Below are 20236 nucleotides of genomic sequence, written 5' to 3'. Positions count from 1 at the left end.
TTTTCAAATAGATTACACAGGTCAACAAGAGAAATGGTGCAAACGATTTTAATACTGTTTTTAAGTATATTTGGGGCGCTGATTTCAAAAATGACATTGGTTTTTTTCTATGAGCTTTAGTTTTCAAGATACGATATATATGATATATTTTACGATATTAGGTGCGCAACTAAGTTCTCGCTGTTTTTTCGATGAAATGTAACTTATTATAAAAAATGCATCAATTGAGTTCGATACTTCTCCAGTGATGGTTTCACTCGGTTTCAACAGCTCATAACAAATAACACCGACCTGGTCCCACCATATGTAGAGCCATAACCTTCAAGTGAATATTCGGCCGAACCGAGATTTTCTCGTCTTTGGATTGCTGTAATGTATTTATTTTTTATCACCTGTCACGATGTGATGAAGAACCTCTTCTTTTCTCGCCGCTGGAGCAGTTGTTTACAGGCGAAAAAACGACGCTCGACGTCTCTTGGCTTCAACTCACAAGGAACCGAAGTTTCTTGCTTCTAAATCATCCCCGACGCATACTATAGCTTGGAAATGGTTTGATGGGTAACTCCTAATTCTAAAGCAAGATCTTCTTGAGTTTGGCACGAATCCTCTTCGAACAAGGCCTTCAATTTAGCGTTTTTGAAGGTTTTGGCCTTCCTTCACGAGGGTGGTCGTCAACATCAAAATCACCATTTTTGAAGCGACAAAACCCCTCATGGCATGTTGTTTCGCTCAGAGCAACATTTCCGTAGCTCTCGATGCACTTTGCTGCCGTTTTTTTTTTAATGGAAGACGAAAATCAACACTCCCCGCAAATGACGATTGTTTGGCATAAAATTGGACATATTCACTTAACCAGAAGTATATAATGCAAAAACGAAATCAATTAGGTGTCGCAGCAGTTTGTTTACTTACTCTAAGCTTGCTTCAAGACGTTTTGGATTTGTCAAAATCGACCAACCCTTACTGATAAAGCCATATACTGACAAACAGCGAGAACTTAGTTGCGCACCTAATATAAGGAACGAAAGTACAAAATAGTAATACAATTCAGAATGTTATTGTAATGAGATATGCCTACTTGTACATACAAACTTACAAGACCCATTCGGCCTTAGTTGGGACATTAGTTGACACTGTGAAAAGTTCTTTTCCGTGACGACCTCGAATGGACCTGGTTTCGGCAACTTCTTCGTATCTCAAAAACTAGAGCTGATACAAAAAAATGGTTTGCAGATTTGAAATCAGCGCAAAAAATACTATAAGAATCAGCTCTAACATTTGAGGCACCAAAAAAAAAACTTTTTTTTGTTGGCCTGTGTTATTATTAATATTATAACATTGTCTAATATTTATAAGAATTATATAAACTGAATTGCAAAGTTGAAATTATTTGTTCAAAGTATATTAGAACTTTAGTCAGAAAATCTGAATAATTTTCGATATTACAAAAAAAATTTTTTTGAAAAAAAAAAGTTGAAACAATTTTTTTTCCAAAATCAATTATTTTGTTAAGACAAGCAGAGAGTTCTTTGAATCATTTAAATCGGAGCTTAGTTCTCTCAAAATCTGACATTTTTTACATATTTAGCTCCGTATCTCCGAAACGGCTGGACCTGCCTTTGCCAAAAACTAATCAGCTCTTCTCCCTATCAATAGGAATCGAATGTTTTTTGAACCATTCAAATCGGTTGATCCGTGTGCCCGAAAACGTGACTGGAAATTTGTATCCATACATACATACACACACACACACATCCATTTTTTCTGAGGTATGCCAAAATGATCAGAAACCTTCAAAACATCGAGAAATGTAAAAATTTTCAATTTCGATTTTGGGCCCATTTCAATAACTTAAGTTAATAAATAGACATTTTCAAAAATTTTAATACCAAGAACGAGAACGAGAGCGTTGCAATGAAAACGGTATTTTATGAGCTCTCTTTACGGCAGAATTGACCCATTTGTTTGTTTTTGTGAACAATATTTTTTTTAGCGTTATCAAACATAACTTTTAGTACGTTTTCATAGCATTGGAAAGTGTTTAGTGACTAAATGCCTGAAAAATGAGACATTTATCCATTTGTTTAACCGATTGGGACATAATGCTTTTATGCATTATTTTCATCACATAATTGTAATTCAGAATTATATTTATTAAAATTATATCTATTTTTTTGATTCAGGTGTGTCGAACTTGTGATGTGAATGGCATAGATTGCGGCGTTGAACCCGGATCAAAACTCGGAAATGGAATACAAGATGCCGATTTCGTATTTTACGTTTCCGCAATGCAAACTGAACGATGCTACAAGGGTCTGACCGTAGCTTATGCAGCGCATTGTCAGCAAGAAGCGGCGCTTGATAGGTACGAAAAATTTTTATGCATGTTTTTTTTTTCAGGTTAGAACCAATATTAGGTATCTATTTTTTAATAATTCTCTTCATATTGGTATTGAAAATGCAACTGAAAATATTTTTACGAACATCTGATTAAATTAAGAATTAGCTTTTTAAGAATGAATTTTATTTGCTTGAGGTAAATTACTAGAAATGCGAAAAATCCGAAAATGCTTAGTGTTTTGTTTGTTTTTTTTTTATCTAACTTAGATTTATTATTTAAATTAAAACAATTAGTTATTTTAGCTATCGAGCAAAAATTATTGTTTTTTTTTATCAATATCAACCTTTAACGAACGAGCTCATTTTCTAAAACTAGGCCCAGTAGGTTGACGAGAGAATTTAGGAGCTCCATTTCCAGAACGATATAAGCAAAACATATCAAAATCGGTCCGACGTGAATGTGTTAGTTTGTCATTAGTTTTGAATAGAATGGAATTCTGCTAATATTCCTTGTTGACCAATATTCAAATTTATTTTCTAGAGACATTTGGCCAATATTGAAAATTAAGAATGAAAAGCTCAATTTTTTCTGATTACGTCATGATTACTCGTATTATAAAATATTTACAATATAGCGAATATGGCGACATTCATTTGCTAAGGGCTAAAAGTCTTCGTATTTTACTCAATATAACATTTTATACTATCAACAATTATTTCGAAAATTAATATTTTTTAATCGCCGAACTTGATTTGCAATAATGGATATGATTAAATGTTCCATCAATACATTCGGGGTAATTTCATAAGTAAATTCTAAAAATTTTTACGAGCTGGTACGATAGATCTGTTTAATGAACATATTGTGGCCAGGTACTATCAATTATAGTGTACACCGCCCCTACTCTTAATCTGGTTTCTTGGGGCCCAACTGGAACAGTTTTTTAAGGTTCAGCCATTAAGAGTTTTTCAGTCAAGTGGTGGATACGTTTCCCATGGGCGACCACCTTATGATACTTTAGTATTAGTTGTGAGTGTGTTGTGCTACAAGAAGACAGGTCCAGCTTAAGGCCAGATCACATATTATTAACTATAGCTATTATCCCCATATTTCCACAATAGCGTACTCGTCACAATATGTTGAAAACCTATTACGGCTCCCAAATTATAATTTTAGCACTTTCTTGATATATATTTAATAATGTTTATCACAATAATTAGTAATATATTTATTTGCATTGCAGGCCGATTGCTGGGCACGCCAACTTATGCCCGGAAAGTATCAGTACTAAACCCCAGGAATTGGCAACGCTTTTGTCTACAGTGAAACATGAAATTCTGCACGCATTGGGTTTCTCTGTGAGTTTATATGCGTTTTTTCGGGACGAATTTGGCCGACCACGTACTCCACGTAAAACTGATACTGGAAAACCATATCTGAATGAGAAGTAAATTTATATTTTAATTTATATGTTTAGTGAAAATATTGTTGTAAATTTAGTACTCTAGAATAAAATTTTACTTTCTTGATTTTTACATTCAGAGAGCTTGGATAACCATGAAGAATTATGAAAGTTTTTTCATAATTCAGATGGCACTTCAAAATGAAATCATAAATCATATATCCAATCTAATACAGCTCAACCATTAATCACAATACATGCGTTATTATTTATCTTGATAACTATTGTTAGATGTAACAGGATCTCATTTTAATTTAGATTTTCATTTATAGGTGTAACACAACAATGCGTAATCGGGTATAGATAGTTTTATAATAAAAATGCAAATAGAGATTTTGCGTTTCCAATGGAAAAGTTTGTGTACATGCGAAAACATTATATTAGCTATTTTTAGATATATTTGACACCAAAATTGGAAGTAGTTTGTGTATCGATTTCTAAAATTGTAATGCCATGCAATGAAACTCGACATGTACTCGTCCGGTTTAGTTTCCCGTGGCAATCGGCGGAGGCGTTACTTCATAATTACCCAGTAACTGTAAAAAAATTGTCCATGTTTCAACAAAAAATTTTGGTGGAGATTTGTTGCTTTCTAGAGCTCAGGAAAAGTTAATTTCATTATAAATACTAGTGGGGCGCATGGCATCGTGCCTTAAGGCAAATTGCTGAAACCTCCCGTATCAAAAATTATTATTTTTTTAAAAACGATTAAAATTTTTGAAAAAAAATTACTTAAAAAAAATTAGATTTTTGAAAAACTATAAATTTGATAAAAAATTACTTTTTGTTGAAAAAAAAAAATTATTGAAAAAATTTTCTTATTTTGACATATTTTGGAAATCCTGAACTTTTTTCAAAGCAATCGTACTGCTTTAACTGCGTAAAGACGAAATATCAAAGCGCGTAAGCGCCGCGTCGCCGTCTAACGGATAAACATTGGTACGGAACCCATAGGAATCTAAACAAAATTTATACTTATTGTTAAAATCTCTATAAAATATCTGATAATTTGATGTCCATATGTCTAATGATCATTTTTGACCGCCAAATGGCATTTTTTTCCTTTTTTCATTAGATCTCCGAAACCACTAGACCTGCCTTTATGAAAATCTGAGCAGTTCTTCAACTTATCAATACAAGTAAAATGTTTTCTGAATTATTAAAATCGGACGCTCCGTTTTCTTAAAAACTGAGTTACCATTTTTGGCACTTTTTGCCCAATATCTTTGGAACGGCTAGACCTGCCTTTGCCAAAAACTAATCAGCACGTCTCCTTATCAATACGAATCGAATGCTTTATGAATTGTTCAAATCGCTTCATCCGTGTTTCCGAAATCGTCGACGAAAATTTGTATCCGAACACATACACATACACGCACACACACACATGCATACATCCATTTTTTCTAAGGTATGCCAAAATGTTCAGAAGGTTTTGAAACGTAAAGATATACAAAAAATTTCATTTTCGATTTTTTTGCGATTACTATAACTTGCCCTACGGGAAGTTAATTAATCAATGCTTGGAATAATGCGCTTAGCACCGCGAATAATCAGCTTACAGAGGGACATTATTATAAAAAATATTATGATTTACACATATCGTTAAGCTCATATTATCATATCATATTCCTTTAGAGTAATACCTTTTACATCAAGATTTAAGATTTTACTGCAACAAGGTCTTTGCAAATTAAAAATATGAATGATAAAATTTATAGATACTATAAATCAATTTATAATAATCTATTTGGAAATATTTAAAACAATCATTATCAATCATCGATCAATCTCTATTGATTAGTTGTGTCTTTTTTTCCTTGAATGTTGTGCCAGCAATTTGCACAATTAGTTAATTGCTTTTTTTTCTCATAGGTTGCAGATTCACCAGTGGAGCAATGAAACAATAAGGCGAATTCGAAGGCAAGGTTGGTCTGTAAGAGGAGGTACGGTTACACGTTCAGTAGATGTGATGGTTACACCGCGCGTAGTGAAGGAAGCACGAGCACATTTCGATTGTCCACAACTTGAAGGGGCAGAACTTGAAGACCAAGGCGGTGAAGGCACTGCACTCACGCATTGGGAAAAACGTATACTCGAGGTGAATTGTCGAACCTAATAATAGTGATGTAAAGAGTCTTAGTGTAATTCTATCAACACTTTTGTTTCTCGCGACCGACAGTCAACTTCCGTATGGCCGGCGTCGGTACCTGAGGACCGACAGTCGTCTTACCCTATGGCTGGCGTCAGCCTCGAGGATCGACAAAAGAATTTTTCTCTAATATAGCATGTGTGATCTATAGTACAAATAAATTAGTTTTAATGTAATGCTATCAAATATAATTTTAATTAAATTTTTTGAAACAACGGAAAGGACGGAAAATTTGGTGCAGGGTTCAACGTGTCAACTTCTCGTAAGTTATAGTAATCGCAAAAAATCCTGTTTTCTGACTATTTTGGCATAGCTTAGATAAAGTAAATGTATGTGTGTGCGGATACTAAATTTTGTCGACAACTTCGGGAATGATTCGAAAAATATTTTGCTTGTGTTGATGGTGCATATAGGTGAAAGCTCCTGAATTAAAAAAAATCGTAAACAGACACGTAAGTTGTTTATAGGATACGCCCAATTTAATAAGTACTTATTAATTTACAGTATTTACAATAATAGGTTTGTAAATATTTGAAACAATTTTCGAATAAGTTAATTATTGAATCATTTTTATTGAATATTAATAATTTTTATTTCTCGAGTTCTAGAAATTTGCGTTAAAGCCTAATGCCATGCAATACTAGTTTTCATTTTATTCTGAAATTTAGAGCACATGGCAGGTACATTATTAAGTAGGTAGATTTAAGAACTTTTGAGAGAGTTTTAAATTTAATTTTTTGGAACTGTTTTTCATTAAACTATCAGGTTGCTAACTAAGTAAGTGTGGATTTTTTTTAGAAAATCAAAGACAATTTTTTAAATAACTTTATTCTGTAATGCATTTGCTATTTTGTTTAATGATTTTTTGACATCTTTCAAGAAGTATCATTATCTCACCTTCACAAAACTTCTGGTTATTAGCAAGAAACTGAATCAGGTACAATTTGACACAAATAATTCGAAACAAAATATAATCAGAAGGTGTAAGGTCAGAACTATGTGGCGCTGCCACTGTAGCGGATGTAGCATAACATTATTTATTTATTAGTATTTCACATCCGGATTACGTATTAAAACTAAAACTCAACTGAAACCACCATATAAGCTTGAAACCGCACTTACTTAGTTACCAACTGATGATTACAATAGCGCTTAAATTCTACATTTTGAGAATCAAGTTTTAAGCTCAAATATTCTTCTTCACCATAATAGTTTATTGACAAAGATTTCGAGGATCGATAGCTATGCTTGATAAATTATTATTACAACTATACTATATTCTTAATTATAGAATGAAGCAATGACGGGAACTCATACCCAAAGTCCTGTATTTTCGAGAATTACGTTGGCTTTGATGGAGGATAGCGGTTGGTATAGAGCCGATTACTCGTATGCAGAACCTCTGAGTTGGGGACGAGGACTCGGCTGCGACTTTGTAATGAAGAGCTGTAAAGATTGGATTAACACTAAATTAGCAAGGTAAGAAATACCTGTCTAGCATGATGTGTATTTATTAATATAATAATTGTGGATTGTATAGGTATTATGTATGCATATTAACACAATGTGACAATACTCTTAAACTAGTTGAAAGTGCATTTAGTCTTAAGGCAAATTGCAAGAACTTCCCGAAATGTGTAAATAATTACTTAATTAATCCTTTAGAATAAGCAATTTGATCTGTCCTTTACAATAATTTTTTATTCTATTAATTATTCAGAAATAAATATTAAATTAAAATAAAATAAATGAAAAAAATTTAAAAAAGGACTCTTCTCTTCGAGACATGTTATATGTGAGGAAAAATTTTAACGAGTGCATTGTATTTGTATGTAATTGTATAGATATGGAAACTCGAAGAGTTTTTCGTTTTGTCATTGGTTGAAAGAGTGAGATAGATAAACATTAGTGGCGCTTTGGCCGGCGGAAAAATTTCGAAGTAGAGACATTGAAAATAAAGCTTGTGGATTTAAGCTGTAATCATTAAGCAAAATATTTTTATTTAACTAATAATTACAAGAAAACGGCTCGGTTGATTTTCATCTAAAATTAATCAGCATCATTTCCAACTAATATCTTTCGAACAGTTTTTGATTTTTTAAAATCGATTCGGTAGAATGAGCTTAAATGTGAACGAAAAGTTCAACACTTTTTCCAAATTACAAAGAAACGGCTCAGCCGATCGTCGCACAAAACTGACAAACGAAAATCCTCGTCGAGATACATCAAATGGCTTTTAAATTTCTGAAATCGGTTCAGGCGTTCTCGAGCAAACGTCGATGAAAGGTCTAATTTTGACAAACGCCGAAAAAACGACACTAATTTTTGCAAATTTTGAAGAACTTTTAAAATTAAACGACTTGTCGTAGGGCCGTAATATTTTAGTATAATCTATAAGACTATGGTATCTACCGTCAAAAAAAAATCATAAAAATCGTCGAAACAAAATTTTTTAACACTTTATTACAAGAAAACGGCCCGGCCGATCTCTACCAAAAACTAATCAGCACGATTCCCAACCAATATCTTTCGAACGGTTTTATGAATTTTCAAAATCGATTCAGAATTGCGGGCTAAAACGTGGACGAAAAATTTTTCACTTTTCTGCTATTTACAAAGAAACGGCTTGGCCGATCGCCGCACAAAACTGAGCAACGCTAGTCCTCATCGAGATACATCGAATGGCTTTTAAATGTTTGAAATCGGTCCAGCCGTTTTTGAGAAAACGTCGATTTACGGCAAAAAATCTGTTCACACACACACACACATACTTTTTCCAAATTTGGTCTCATTCGATTCAGAATGGCTTGAAACGCCGAGAAAACATAAAATTAGCAAATCGAATTTTTTGATGAAAACATAAACTTTTCCTTCGGGAAGTTAAAACTAATATCAATAAATTTTCTGACTTTTTTCTTATTATGTATTTGATAAATAGTGTCGCATGTTTTACAAAAATTGTTGAATCTTATTTTACAAAACAGTTCCATCGTACAGTCTCCAAACCTTGTATCCAACACACCAGTTATTTTTTTTCTCTAATAGAACAGAACGCTTAACATAATGTTTCAATTATTCTTATTGTTCTTGTTGAAATTGGTGAGGATTTCTCTCATAATGTGAAAGAGCGCTAAACAAAAACTTATGCAAATGCTAAGCAGGTTGAAACTTCCAATCGATAGCTGTTGATAATGTAATTTTAAAAAATCGTAAATCTATTTTAATTATTATACAGAGTATGGGCGCATTGCCATACAGAATCAGCCCTAACTTGGTGTTTAAATAATTTATACGCCATTTTATAGGTCTATTTGATAAAAACCGATATACCAATTTTCAACTTTGCACCCTTTAAAATATACTAATTAGGAATGATTTGTTCTGGTGTTGTTATTCAGTTTTTTTGTAAGATTCCGTCAACCGTTTAATCGTTTTCCGATTCTGAAAAATAAAAAGTGTTTAATAATTTGCGACTTTGCAGGATTAATCTAACAATAACGTGGCATAAAATTCAATAGTAGTCTCGTAGAATAAATATTCTAATCTTGCATAAAAATAGAAAAAAATGAATATACTTAAGCGGCAAGAAACTGAATTATCACTTTATGCCGCATATTGTTTTTTAGTATTCTAAAAATATCTTGGTAAAAAAGATATGTTTTACTGTTCATTTTATGAACTGTTATCCTTGTCTGACTTTTTGTATGGCTTTCTTCATATAATTCCTAAATATCCACTGTTTATTATTATAAGTAATATCATCATTGGGACTTGCGAATTGGAAATTGCCAACATTTGAAAAGAATAATCTAGTTGTATAAAGCTATTGGAATACATGGAAAGAAATATTTTTCATCAAATTTGGTACGCAATGCAAATAGTTTCTTACTGTATGCAATTGCATTGATTACACCTTTCAAAGCATACATAATGATTGTGAACTAATTCATTCCAGTGCAGTGAATAAAATTTTAGTTTGTATTTATTGCATGTATTTGCTTAATTAATTTGTAAGCATGGAAAAATGATTTAATACAAAGCATTTTCATAAATAATTGCTATTGGGTCGCTCAAGTGAGATCTACAGGGTAGGAGCTCAAAGGTCCCATTTGACTTTCAGTAATTATACTGTCTGAAGTGAAATGAATCACATTACAATAAAAAGCACGTATCAAACAAACAAGTATCGCGCTATGTTAAGTAATTTCTCAATTACTGAGCATAGCTCAATTCAATTAATTACTAATTATAAAAGTTTTTAGCTATTTTTCTGAAACGAGTTACATATCCTTTTTTACCCCATAGGCTGAGTGAAAAGGAACAGGTAATATTTAAAACAAAATAGCTAAATACATATTTATCCCACACTTTAGAATAGTGTTGTTAAAAATTTCTATATTTTAATTGCTTTTGTGATAATGGTGCTGAACTTTTTCACCCGCGGATTTTTTAGCTCTGCTCTACTTTAAAAATAAACGTTACTCTAAAAATAATTACAACTATATTATATTATATTTAATAGTACAAAATTCAAATTGATAAAAATTCAAATTGATAAAAATCCAAATTTGACATTCAAATGTAATAATTGAAATTATTTATTGCGACGTTTCTGAACTCCTCAATATTAGCGCTTCCGATTAAATTTAATTTAATTGGGTTTAATTTAGTACACGACGAAACTCTATATTAAAGGGTATGGGCGCAATGCCATAGAGAATCGGCCCCACCCTGCTATTTGAATAATTTATACGCCATTTTAAAGGTCTTTTTAAAAAAAAACGATATACCAATTTTCAACTTTGTACCCCATTTTATGGCCGAGATGTCATTGAAAATATGCCAAAGTGGCTCCTTATTTCTAACTCACTTTTTGGCGTAACCATGAGAGATATCGAAAAAAAATTTTGTGGTTCTACTCATATTGGCTTAGACCATATTATGTAGAACAATCGATGCTAAATAATCTTTTATTATTAGCTGAAAAAGATAAAATATTTTTTTCAATTGATGTTTTCGGATAGTGCGTTCAGTTGGACCACCTTTTAATTAGCGTTATTCGAAAGGTTATTCTTTTTTCTTCAAGTACTGCAAATATTGTTCAAATCAATTATGTGGAACACATTGGAAAATTGAAAAAAAACGGAGCCAATACACCCGCGCGTAACGCTAATAGTACCCTGCAATTGCATGCAGTTCGTTTCGATGCGAAAAAGTGCGCGATGCGCCCGAAACGATTCTTAAAATAAACAATGAATGCGAAAATATTCGTTTCGGACGCATCGCGCACTGCTTCGCATCGGAACGAACTCCATCAATTGCAGGGTACTATTAGCGTTTTTTATTCATTTCTTACAACCAATCTGAACCTTGGGTTCAATGGGATTATTTGCTGACGGGTGCAGGCCTTTTAGAAATTTCCCCAGTGAGGAATTACCTTACATAAATATATTGATTGTTAATTTATTAAATCTTGCGGCCACTTTCTTTTTAATCTTCTCATAGGAACTTGTTTTAGCAGGTCTTCTATTAGAGTGTTTGGATGGTATTCGCTCCTTTGATGATATTTCGCACTTCTCTCCTTGATAATTTCCTGTATATATTTGATGTTTAGGTCTCGATGAATTATTTCTTTGGAGACATACCAGGGCGCGTTCACTATAGCTCGTAGTATTTTTGACTGTGATCTTTGAATTGTTTTTATATTCGACATGCTTGCACATGCCCATAGCTCGATACCGTATTTCCATATTGGAACAATTACGGCTTTATATATCAGGATCTTGTTCGCATATGACATCTTTAATCTTCTTCCAATTAACCAGTAAAGTTCACGAAATTTTTTGTCTATTTGCTTACGCTTTGTCCTGATGTGGGTACTCCATGTGAGTCCTCTATCGAGGTGAAGTCCTAAGTATTTTACAGAGTTGCTTTTTGGAATTTCTACATTGATGTTGATTTTTATATTTGGGCAATCTCCTTTTCTTTTAGTAAAGGTGATGTGGACTGACTTAGTTGAGTTAATAGTAATTTGGGTGTGCGACATAGTTTTTGTAAATTGTGTGTCAAAGTGCATACAAACGGAGGAAAATGAAAATGAAACGACAAAATCTCCGATCTAATAACTTTTCTGCACGATAATTAAAATTTTATAATAACTGTCGTTTTCTTTCAAATGACCTGTGCGACTGATTTCCGCTAGGCTATATGTAGTTAATATTACTAAAACTAAGCTGAACTCATACTGATAAGAATTGCGAACTGATATTTTCTTATCATTTAAGAAGCCGATCAATTCATCCATTTTGTGACAAATTGAAACGGGATCCTTTACAAACAGAATGCACTGATGATCGAACATCTGTTGCCTTGTGCAATTTAGTAGAACACGCCGAAGAACTTCCAAGAAAATATCAGGTAATAATAGATGCATCAAATAATTTGCCTCTACTCATTAACCAAATTTTTATTTATTATTATTATAACTGCCTATACTCAATAATTAATATCATTTAGCAATATTTTTGTATCCCGCTTTTGGTCAATGCATGTTTTTTTACCGAGTTTCAATTGAGATTTCCTTCAGCTTATAGGTATGCTTCAACTCTAAAAATCGAATTATTTCTATAAATGGTCGCCCGCTTCTTACACCTTTTTAATCTTGGGCCCGATTTTCTTAATTTAATTTTGTATATTGCGGAATTTAATAATATAAACAACTTTAATTTAATGATCGGATATTTCACCCCGCTTTCAATCAGTGAATGTTGTTCACTCAATTTCTTCAGTTCATAGTAAAGCATATATTTCAATTAAAAAACAATTTACTTTTGTCCAACTCTAACATTGTATTAAGTTCTGAGAAAAAAAATTTTTATTTCAATGTGTTAAACGGAATTTTAAAAAATATATGCAAACTATTTTATAATAGTCACTCGATAATCGATGAATTTTTGACTGTTTGTGAATTTTTTACTGAATTTCGATCAACATTAAATTAAATTATATATTTATTTTAAAAAATATTTTTTATAGAGTATAATTTTTTTTAATGTTTTTGCGTTTCAGAACATCCAATAATTTTTGACATATCATAGCAAATAAATATGCATGGATGTGATTTCAATTCCTTGATTTTAAAATTGAATCAAATAATTGATTTGTTTGTAAATGCAACAAATAATTTGGCATGAATCAATTGAATAATAGTTTTAAATCACTTTATTAGAAGATCGCTTATGTTCAATAAATGTTTTAGTTTTTTATGATGGAGTTTATAAAATTTGAATTTAATAAAAGTTGAATTTATAGTAGTGATTTTTCTTCCTCTAATTGAAAAATCTCAAGTGCCTTCGATTGATCTTTTGATTGACGAATCTCGTTATGAATTGAACACTGTCCGTCTTCTGTCCCATAAAAAACTAAGAATAACCCTGCAATTGCCTCAAACTTTTGTGTAAGGTCGATTACCTTATTATTCACAGCTTTTGCTTGCTTTAAGATATTTTTGAAAAGCTACTATTCACATTCCCAGTCTATTTCATTCAGTATTTTAATAAGTTTTTCTTTGGTTTTTTTCTACCAGTTTGTATTCATTTTTATGTTCAAAATATTTACGAACAATTTTCTAATGTGCATCTCCGATATAATAATATTTTGCGACCTCTTCTGTATTATTTATATCGCAGAATGTATAGTTACATAATTTTTTGGTTTCACGATTTTAAATATAATCGACAAACGAAAAAGTTTCAGCGTTTTTACTCCGTTTCTGAATCTGTATAAATTTATATAGGCACATAAAAGATATATTGATATAAGCACATAAAAGATAGTCGATCGATATTTATTATGTGTGAACATATCAAAATATGCTAAATAAATTGATCATTTGCAGAATTTTGATGAAATTAATCACGTGGAATCAGGACGAGAAGGATTTTATGGGGGATCTGTAACATTATCCGATTATTGCCCATATATACAAGAATTTACGTGGAGAAGCAAAAATGTTATTGTGAGAGGTTCACACTGCCAATTTGAAGAAAATAATCCATGTAAGTTATACAAAAAATACAGATGTATTTTTAACAAAGAAATGTATTTATTTATACATTAGTGATTTCCATTTAAATTTTTATTTAGTGCGTGTATGTATGTATGTTTGTAAATAAATGTGTATAAATTGATTTCTACATAACAATTTGACAGAAAATTTCGTTCCGTTTTAAAAAAAAACTTTTTAGTATCTTTCGGAAGCGGTGCACCGATTATAGCGATCTTGCAATTTTTATTACGATTCATTTTTAGCCTCAAAATAGTTTTCAGTGTCGGCGATTACTTCTTTTTTCTGCCGGGCTTTTTTCTTGGGGTCTGCGAACAGGAAATAGTTGTTCCGAGGTATATTTGGAGATTACGGTGGATGGGAAACCAATTCGAAACCCAATTCGATAATTTTTCCCATTGTTCTGAATGCTTTGGATCATAATGCAATGCTTTGATGATACAGCATTTTTTTCTTCAAATGAGACTATTTTTTCGCGATTTTGATCTCAAGACGCTCCAATAACTCGATATAATAGTCGCAGTTGATGGTTTTTCCTTTCTCAAGATAGAATGAATATTATGCCTTATGAATCCCAAAAAAACTGATGCCTCGTTCCACGCGTCTAGTCAATTCGGCTGTCTGTTTATTACACTCCGGAGTGAAGTTATGAAGCCAGATTAAACCCATGATAATATCACAAATTAGTTTGTCATTTCTAATATTTCATTCTTGAATTACTTTTACCTTTACTTTTTATCCCATTTTATTACAACAACCACTAATGGGAGGCGCTGTAGGTGACTTATTCTTTAGTTTATATTCACATATATTCACAACTTATGCTAAACATTTCTTATTTTAAGCTTAATTATATTCCACGGTGCAACCAGTGTTCAAACATGTCCATACTTCGGGCACGATTCACATCACACACTAATTGCATATTAATAATCATATCTAATAGTCTACTTTCGGTTTGGGGACAGCTTCTTATAACGTTATTCTAGTTCACATTATAAAAATAGTTGATTAAACATTTCGCGCACTGTACTGCATTCGTGACAATATTTTAACGCAAAAACTCGGATTAATTTTGCTTAAACAGTCTCAAACTCTGCTCCGAATCGTTAACTAATATTGCCAGTATTGTTAGTAGCGTTTGTAAGATGGTACTAAATGAAAATTATATGGATATAATATTATTATCGGAATACCCTCTCACAGAAACGGAACAAAGTTTTCAGCCAAACTAATATACCATGTTACTTATACATTCATTATATTATTGTATGTATTGTTGACAGCTAGCGATAAAAATTTTGCTTTGGAAAAATATGGTATATATTCCAAATGTTTTGAACATACTGATCAAATGTGGGAGGAAAGGTCCTGCAAGCAAGTTCGACAGTGGCAACATTGGGGCTCTGGATGTTATGAATACATGTGCGAGGATGGACGACTTCACATCATGGTAATATGATCATCTGAGATTACCTGACTCGCATCTAACATATTATTCAGTTACTCATATGTGCATGCTGTTAAAAACATAATTTTTCACAATATGATTGACTTACTGAAGTATAATAACCTGAACTTTTAAATAATAAGGAGTCATTAAATTTGGACATTACTTATATTGGATCATATGTTATTAATCTTTTCGCACCGTTTAAATAAATGCCTATGCACATTCATATCAGTAATTTTGCTAATTATATTATTAAAATAAAACTCAAGTTTTCTTTCTTTATCAACCCATTACTAATTTATTAATATATTTTAATGAAATTACAATATTTTAATTAGGAAAATATTTAAAAGTACAAACATTTATAAAATAATTGACTTAATCAACCGAAATTGAGATTTAAGGTCTGTTGACTCAACGCTTGTTTTGTTGGTTTTTTGGTCTGCTGGTTATCAAGTAGGCAAAATGACGTCGGGTCGATCTCCATTTGTTTCCAGCATGAGAGATTTTCATGTTAGAACGTGCGCTATATTTGTGAATGGATAATGAATCAATAAAGCCCGAATCACGCGTCATTTGTTTTCTGGAATGGCTACATAGCAATGCTTGATTTCTAGAGACCTGTTCACACGACGCTTGTTTTCTGGGCTGGATGGCATGGTAGATTATGCCGCCGATGACGGCGCTAAATTTTATGATAGTTTCACAGTTTCACACGATGCGAAACAAACATATTTAAATAAAACAAACTAAACTAATATTTAAATAAAATAAACTAAAATATACGTACATTACGCTTGCTTGTTTTTAGCGACATTTGTTTTAGCTTGCTAGATTTTTAAATGTGATAAACCACCTGTCAAAATACTGCTTCCTTATTGGTTCGAACGAACGAATCCATCCATACAAATTGCGTATGTTCACAGCCATAAACACACGAGCCTGCTTTGCTGGCTAGCCTGCTGGTTGTTAAGTCGGCAAAATGTTTTGCGCTCGACCAGCAGTCCATGTAATAGTCGATGTAATTCAAATATTATTGGTGATAGTTTTAATTCAATATTATAATGGCAATTGTGATATTTGTAAGAAATGATATTAATATTTCCTCTGTGAAATAAATGTACATAAAATCGTATCCACATGTTGCGAATCCACAGCTTGCAGCATATGACATATGACATTTAATCAATCGGGAGAGTCCACGATTGTCGGCAACTGTCGTTCAGCAAGTGACGTCACAGTTCCTTCTATCTGTCTACACTTTATACAATGGAAGATATATGAGGACTAGCCATCCTGCAGCTTTTATATCTTCTTATATATAAAAATGGATCGCAAAATGTGTTGGTAAGCGCATAACTCAACAACGCCTGGACTAATTTGGCCAATTCTTTTTTTAAAATGTTTGTTGAAGTCCAAGGATGGTTGTTACGGCGATAAAAGAACGAATAATTGCCGGGAAAACCCTAAAAACAGCCCTTTTCTTCTTTAATCGAGTAGGCAACGCAATTTGTAAAAAAACAATGATCTATGTCATGACATTTTGTGTAGTTTTTGAGAATCTTTCTATTAATCAAGCTATATTGGCAGCCAAAAGCATCGATGTAAATTAATTAAATTTCAAAATTCAAGAACAAATTACCGGCGAATCAGTTGATTTGGCAACTAACCAAGACGATCCACCGGAGTTTTTAAACTCGCTGGATTTGCTAGGATTGTCACCTCACAATCTTCAATTAAAGGTTGGATCGGCAATTATAATGTTGCGAAATATCGACCAACTATATTTAAAGGATAGTATAAATCAGAAGATGTTCTCGCACCATGCACTGATTTTTGAATTATGATTTACATTATTAAAATTACTTACTTTTAAATGCTTATAGTGTTTTATTCAATTATTTTTTATTCACACCGAATGATTACCAGGGTGACGGTCCTGTTCAGGATATTTTTTGCAAAGAATAGAAAAAAGGTAGGCACAAAACACCGCCACATTACAATTTTTTTGACAGGACGAAGTCTGTCGGGCCGGCTAGTTCCCTATAAAGATGACGCAATCGTTTTCTAGAATGTTCATTCGAACTTGTTCAGATTAGTTATATGTGAGTCAGAAACAACGCATTCCTTATTTATTCAAGGCGCAGTTTGTGGTTTTGTAGTTAGAAAGCCTTGAAAATGACCATTTGTCTAAACACGTGTTGTTCTTATCTCTAACATACAATGTAAGAGCTATGACTCAACAAGCATACTGCGACGTTCATATTCTGACCGTTATATAGTAATATATAATATTATTTATAATTATTACAAATGGGTGGATACCCCTAACATCATAAGTCTGTGATCCAGCCACAAAAATAACGCACGTTGTAATACCTAAATCTCGCTTGCTGGAAGTAAATGGAGATCGATACGACGTCATTTTGCCTACATGATAACCAGCATGCTAGGCAGCCGACTAAAAAAGCAACGAAACAAGTGTTGTATGAACGCTTTTATTATTCCAATTTTTGATTAATTGATATGATTCAACCGATTTCTTTCAACATGTATTAATAACATATTCGTTTTTTAATAATGACATTGTTTTTTAAACTAGGTGTCCAACTACACATACACTTGCCATTATCCAGGCCAAAAATTGAACATAAAAATACTGAGCAATGGTTGGCTGCACCGCGGAGCGATTATTTGTCCATCTTGCCACGAATTGTGTAATGAATATTTTTCGAAGCAAAATGAGAAGTGCAAGCCCGATGATGAGGCGCCCGCCACCCACCTATATCCACGAGATTGGCTGACTTGTGGTGCATATTCCTTGGGATATAGTGAAACTTACGAATATTTTATTGTAAGTACTTTGACATTATTAATCGGATTTATTTCAAGTTCATAGAAAATATTAATGTGTGATTGCTATTGATAACAAATAGTTATAATGCGAAAATAATAAGTAAAAAATTGTTATAAACATTTTTTGTATATTATTCACATTTAGGAATGAAATGAATATTAAACATTTTCTTAATGTACTTACAATATTGTAAACTGTATGATGTGGATTTATAATTTTTATTATAACTTATATTACTACTTAAGCTTTCGGACTGAATTATATATATGAAAATAAGACATTGTATTTAACTTTTCTAATTAGATAGTTTCTATATAAAGCAATATTACAGAGTACATATATGCAAACATATTGGGAATGCAATATCGATAAAAAAATGAATCCGGTATTTCGGTATTTTTTAACAGCGGTATTAATATTATTTAACAAAATGTAGACAAAATTGAAAGTTTTTGCAAGAATATTAAAACTAAATCTAATATTGATAATTCAGTATCGACTATTGTGTATCTTCTTTTCATCAAAATCAAACTTATGCGGAAGAAAGACCAAAAACTCATCATAAATCTTATAATAATATAATAAATTATATTACCTATATTCGATGTGTTAAATCAGCATCATTTTCAATATTTTGGGGCCAGCGGTGGCGATATCGGTTAGAGCGTGGGCTAGCACCAACTAGTCCCGGATTTGCTGGTTCGATTGTCAAATTTCCGCTTGGGGTTATAGATGACAATATAACTTCAAGTGGAAATCGTCTTTCGTGGACATAGTTGCATCATTCAATCATATGTAAATTATTAGACGAAAGAGCTAATACATAAAAATCCCACACATAGGAGAATGGTGAACCGATGGGTTGCTTCTCATAATAATACCTTGCTTAGATCATAAGTTTTGAACGAAGCAGCTTATAGAACATATAATAGTAAGAGTTCTGATTGCTATTGTAACAATAACAAAATCAATATTTTAAAAAGTTTAAAATAGTAATTTTTTACTAATAGTAATCAAGAAAAATAATAACATATAATATTTTTATTTAAACAATATAATGACCCTATACGATTTATTTTTTAACAATTAAACATGTAGTAATATTTATGATTAATATATTTGAAGGTAGAACACTAATAAAGATTACCCAGTGGTACGCATTGTTTCGTAGATTTTGAGTATTATTTAAAAAATTAAAATTTTAAAAAGCTGTTACATTTTTACACAAGAGGAAATAGTCATAATTATTTATTAGCCTAATTCTATTCATTGTGACTCGATATTAAGTTCATTGAAAAATAATAAAATATTTAACCTAATGATGAGTCGGGATAATATTTTGATACTTGTTTATACTATAAGCGACTTAAAAAGACATATGATTTAAGTGATAATGAAATTTGTTGTAGATTATGAGAAATTGTTCCGATAAACTCAAAGTTATGTGTAAGATGTTTCCCCCAACCCTTATGTTTTAATACAAGAAATGCCGATATTCTTAAGGCACATACCGTCGAAAATTTAACACAGTACACCGGTTTTTCGATATATCGGTATTGCATTTCCTACAAATATATATATATATATATATATATATATATATATATATATATATAGCAATAGTAATGTGAATGTGAGAGCAGAGAATATTAACGCTTTCACTATGAGTTATATTATTGATAATTCTTTTTTTTCTAATTTTTAATTTTTTTGAAGTGTATTTTTCCATTTTAAATACATTTTCATTGATAATAATTGATAAAATTAAAAAAAAAAGTTCTTGTGTCCGGTGATGTGTGCGGCTTGTTGTTCCGTACAGCGTCGTTACTCCTGCGTTAAACACTCTCATAGCGAAAGGGTTAATTTTGTAAAAATGAACACAGTACACTTTGTTTGCACTAACTTA

General features: G+C 31.9%; 1 protein-coding gene across 1 annotated transcript; it reads left to right on the top strand.

The window, feature by feature from the left end:
• Positions 1 to 1914: 1914 nt before the first annotated feature.
• Positions 1915 to 18372, top strand: LOC113367294 (leishmanolysin-like peptidase). Its single transcript, XM_026608912.1, has 9 exons — positions 1915 to 1923; positions 2184 to 2365; positions 3585 to 3788; positions 5679 to 5904; positions 7247 to 7434; positions 12240 to 12372; positions 13853 to 14012; positions 15307 to 15473; positions 18076 to 18372. The coding sequence occupies exons 1-9, from the start codon at positions 1915 to 1917 to the stop codon at positions 18370 to 18372; spliced, it is 1566 nt and encodes a 521-aa protein (XP_026464697.1).
• Positions 18373 to 20236: the final 1864 nt, after the last annotated feature.

Source organism: Ctenocephalides felis, unplaced genomic scaffold, assembly GCF_003426905.1.
Source record: "Ctenocephalides felis isolate EL2017-DRISC unplaced genomic scaffold, ASM342690v1 CF-g0.4_SCAFFOLD_01170, whole genome shotgun sequence".
NCBI classification, from domain to species: domain Eukaryota; kingdom Metazoa; phylum Arthropoda; class Insecta; order Siphonaptera; family Pulicidae; genus Ctenocephalides; species Ctenocephalides felis.
This window is presented reverse-complemented; position numbering and strand designations above follow the sequence as displayed.

Excerpts from the sequence above, each read along its gene's own strand:
- LOC113367294 (XM_026608912.1), top strand. Across the intron at positions 12,373-13,852 it reads AACTTCCAAGAAAATATCAG|AATTTTGATGAAATTAATCA; the intron begins GTAATAATAGAT and ends GATCATTTGCAG. Across the intron at positions 14,013-15,306 it reads ATTTGAAGAAAATAATCCAT|CTAGCGATAAAAATTTTGCT; the intron begins GTAAGTTATACA and ends TATTGTTGACAG.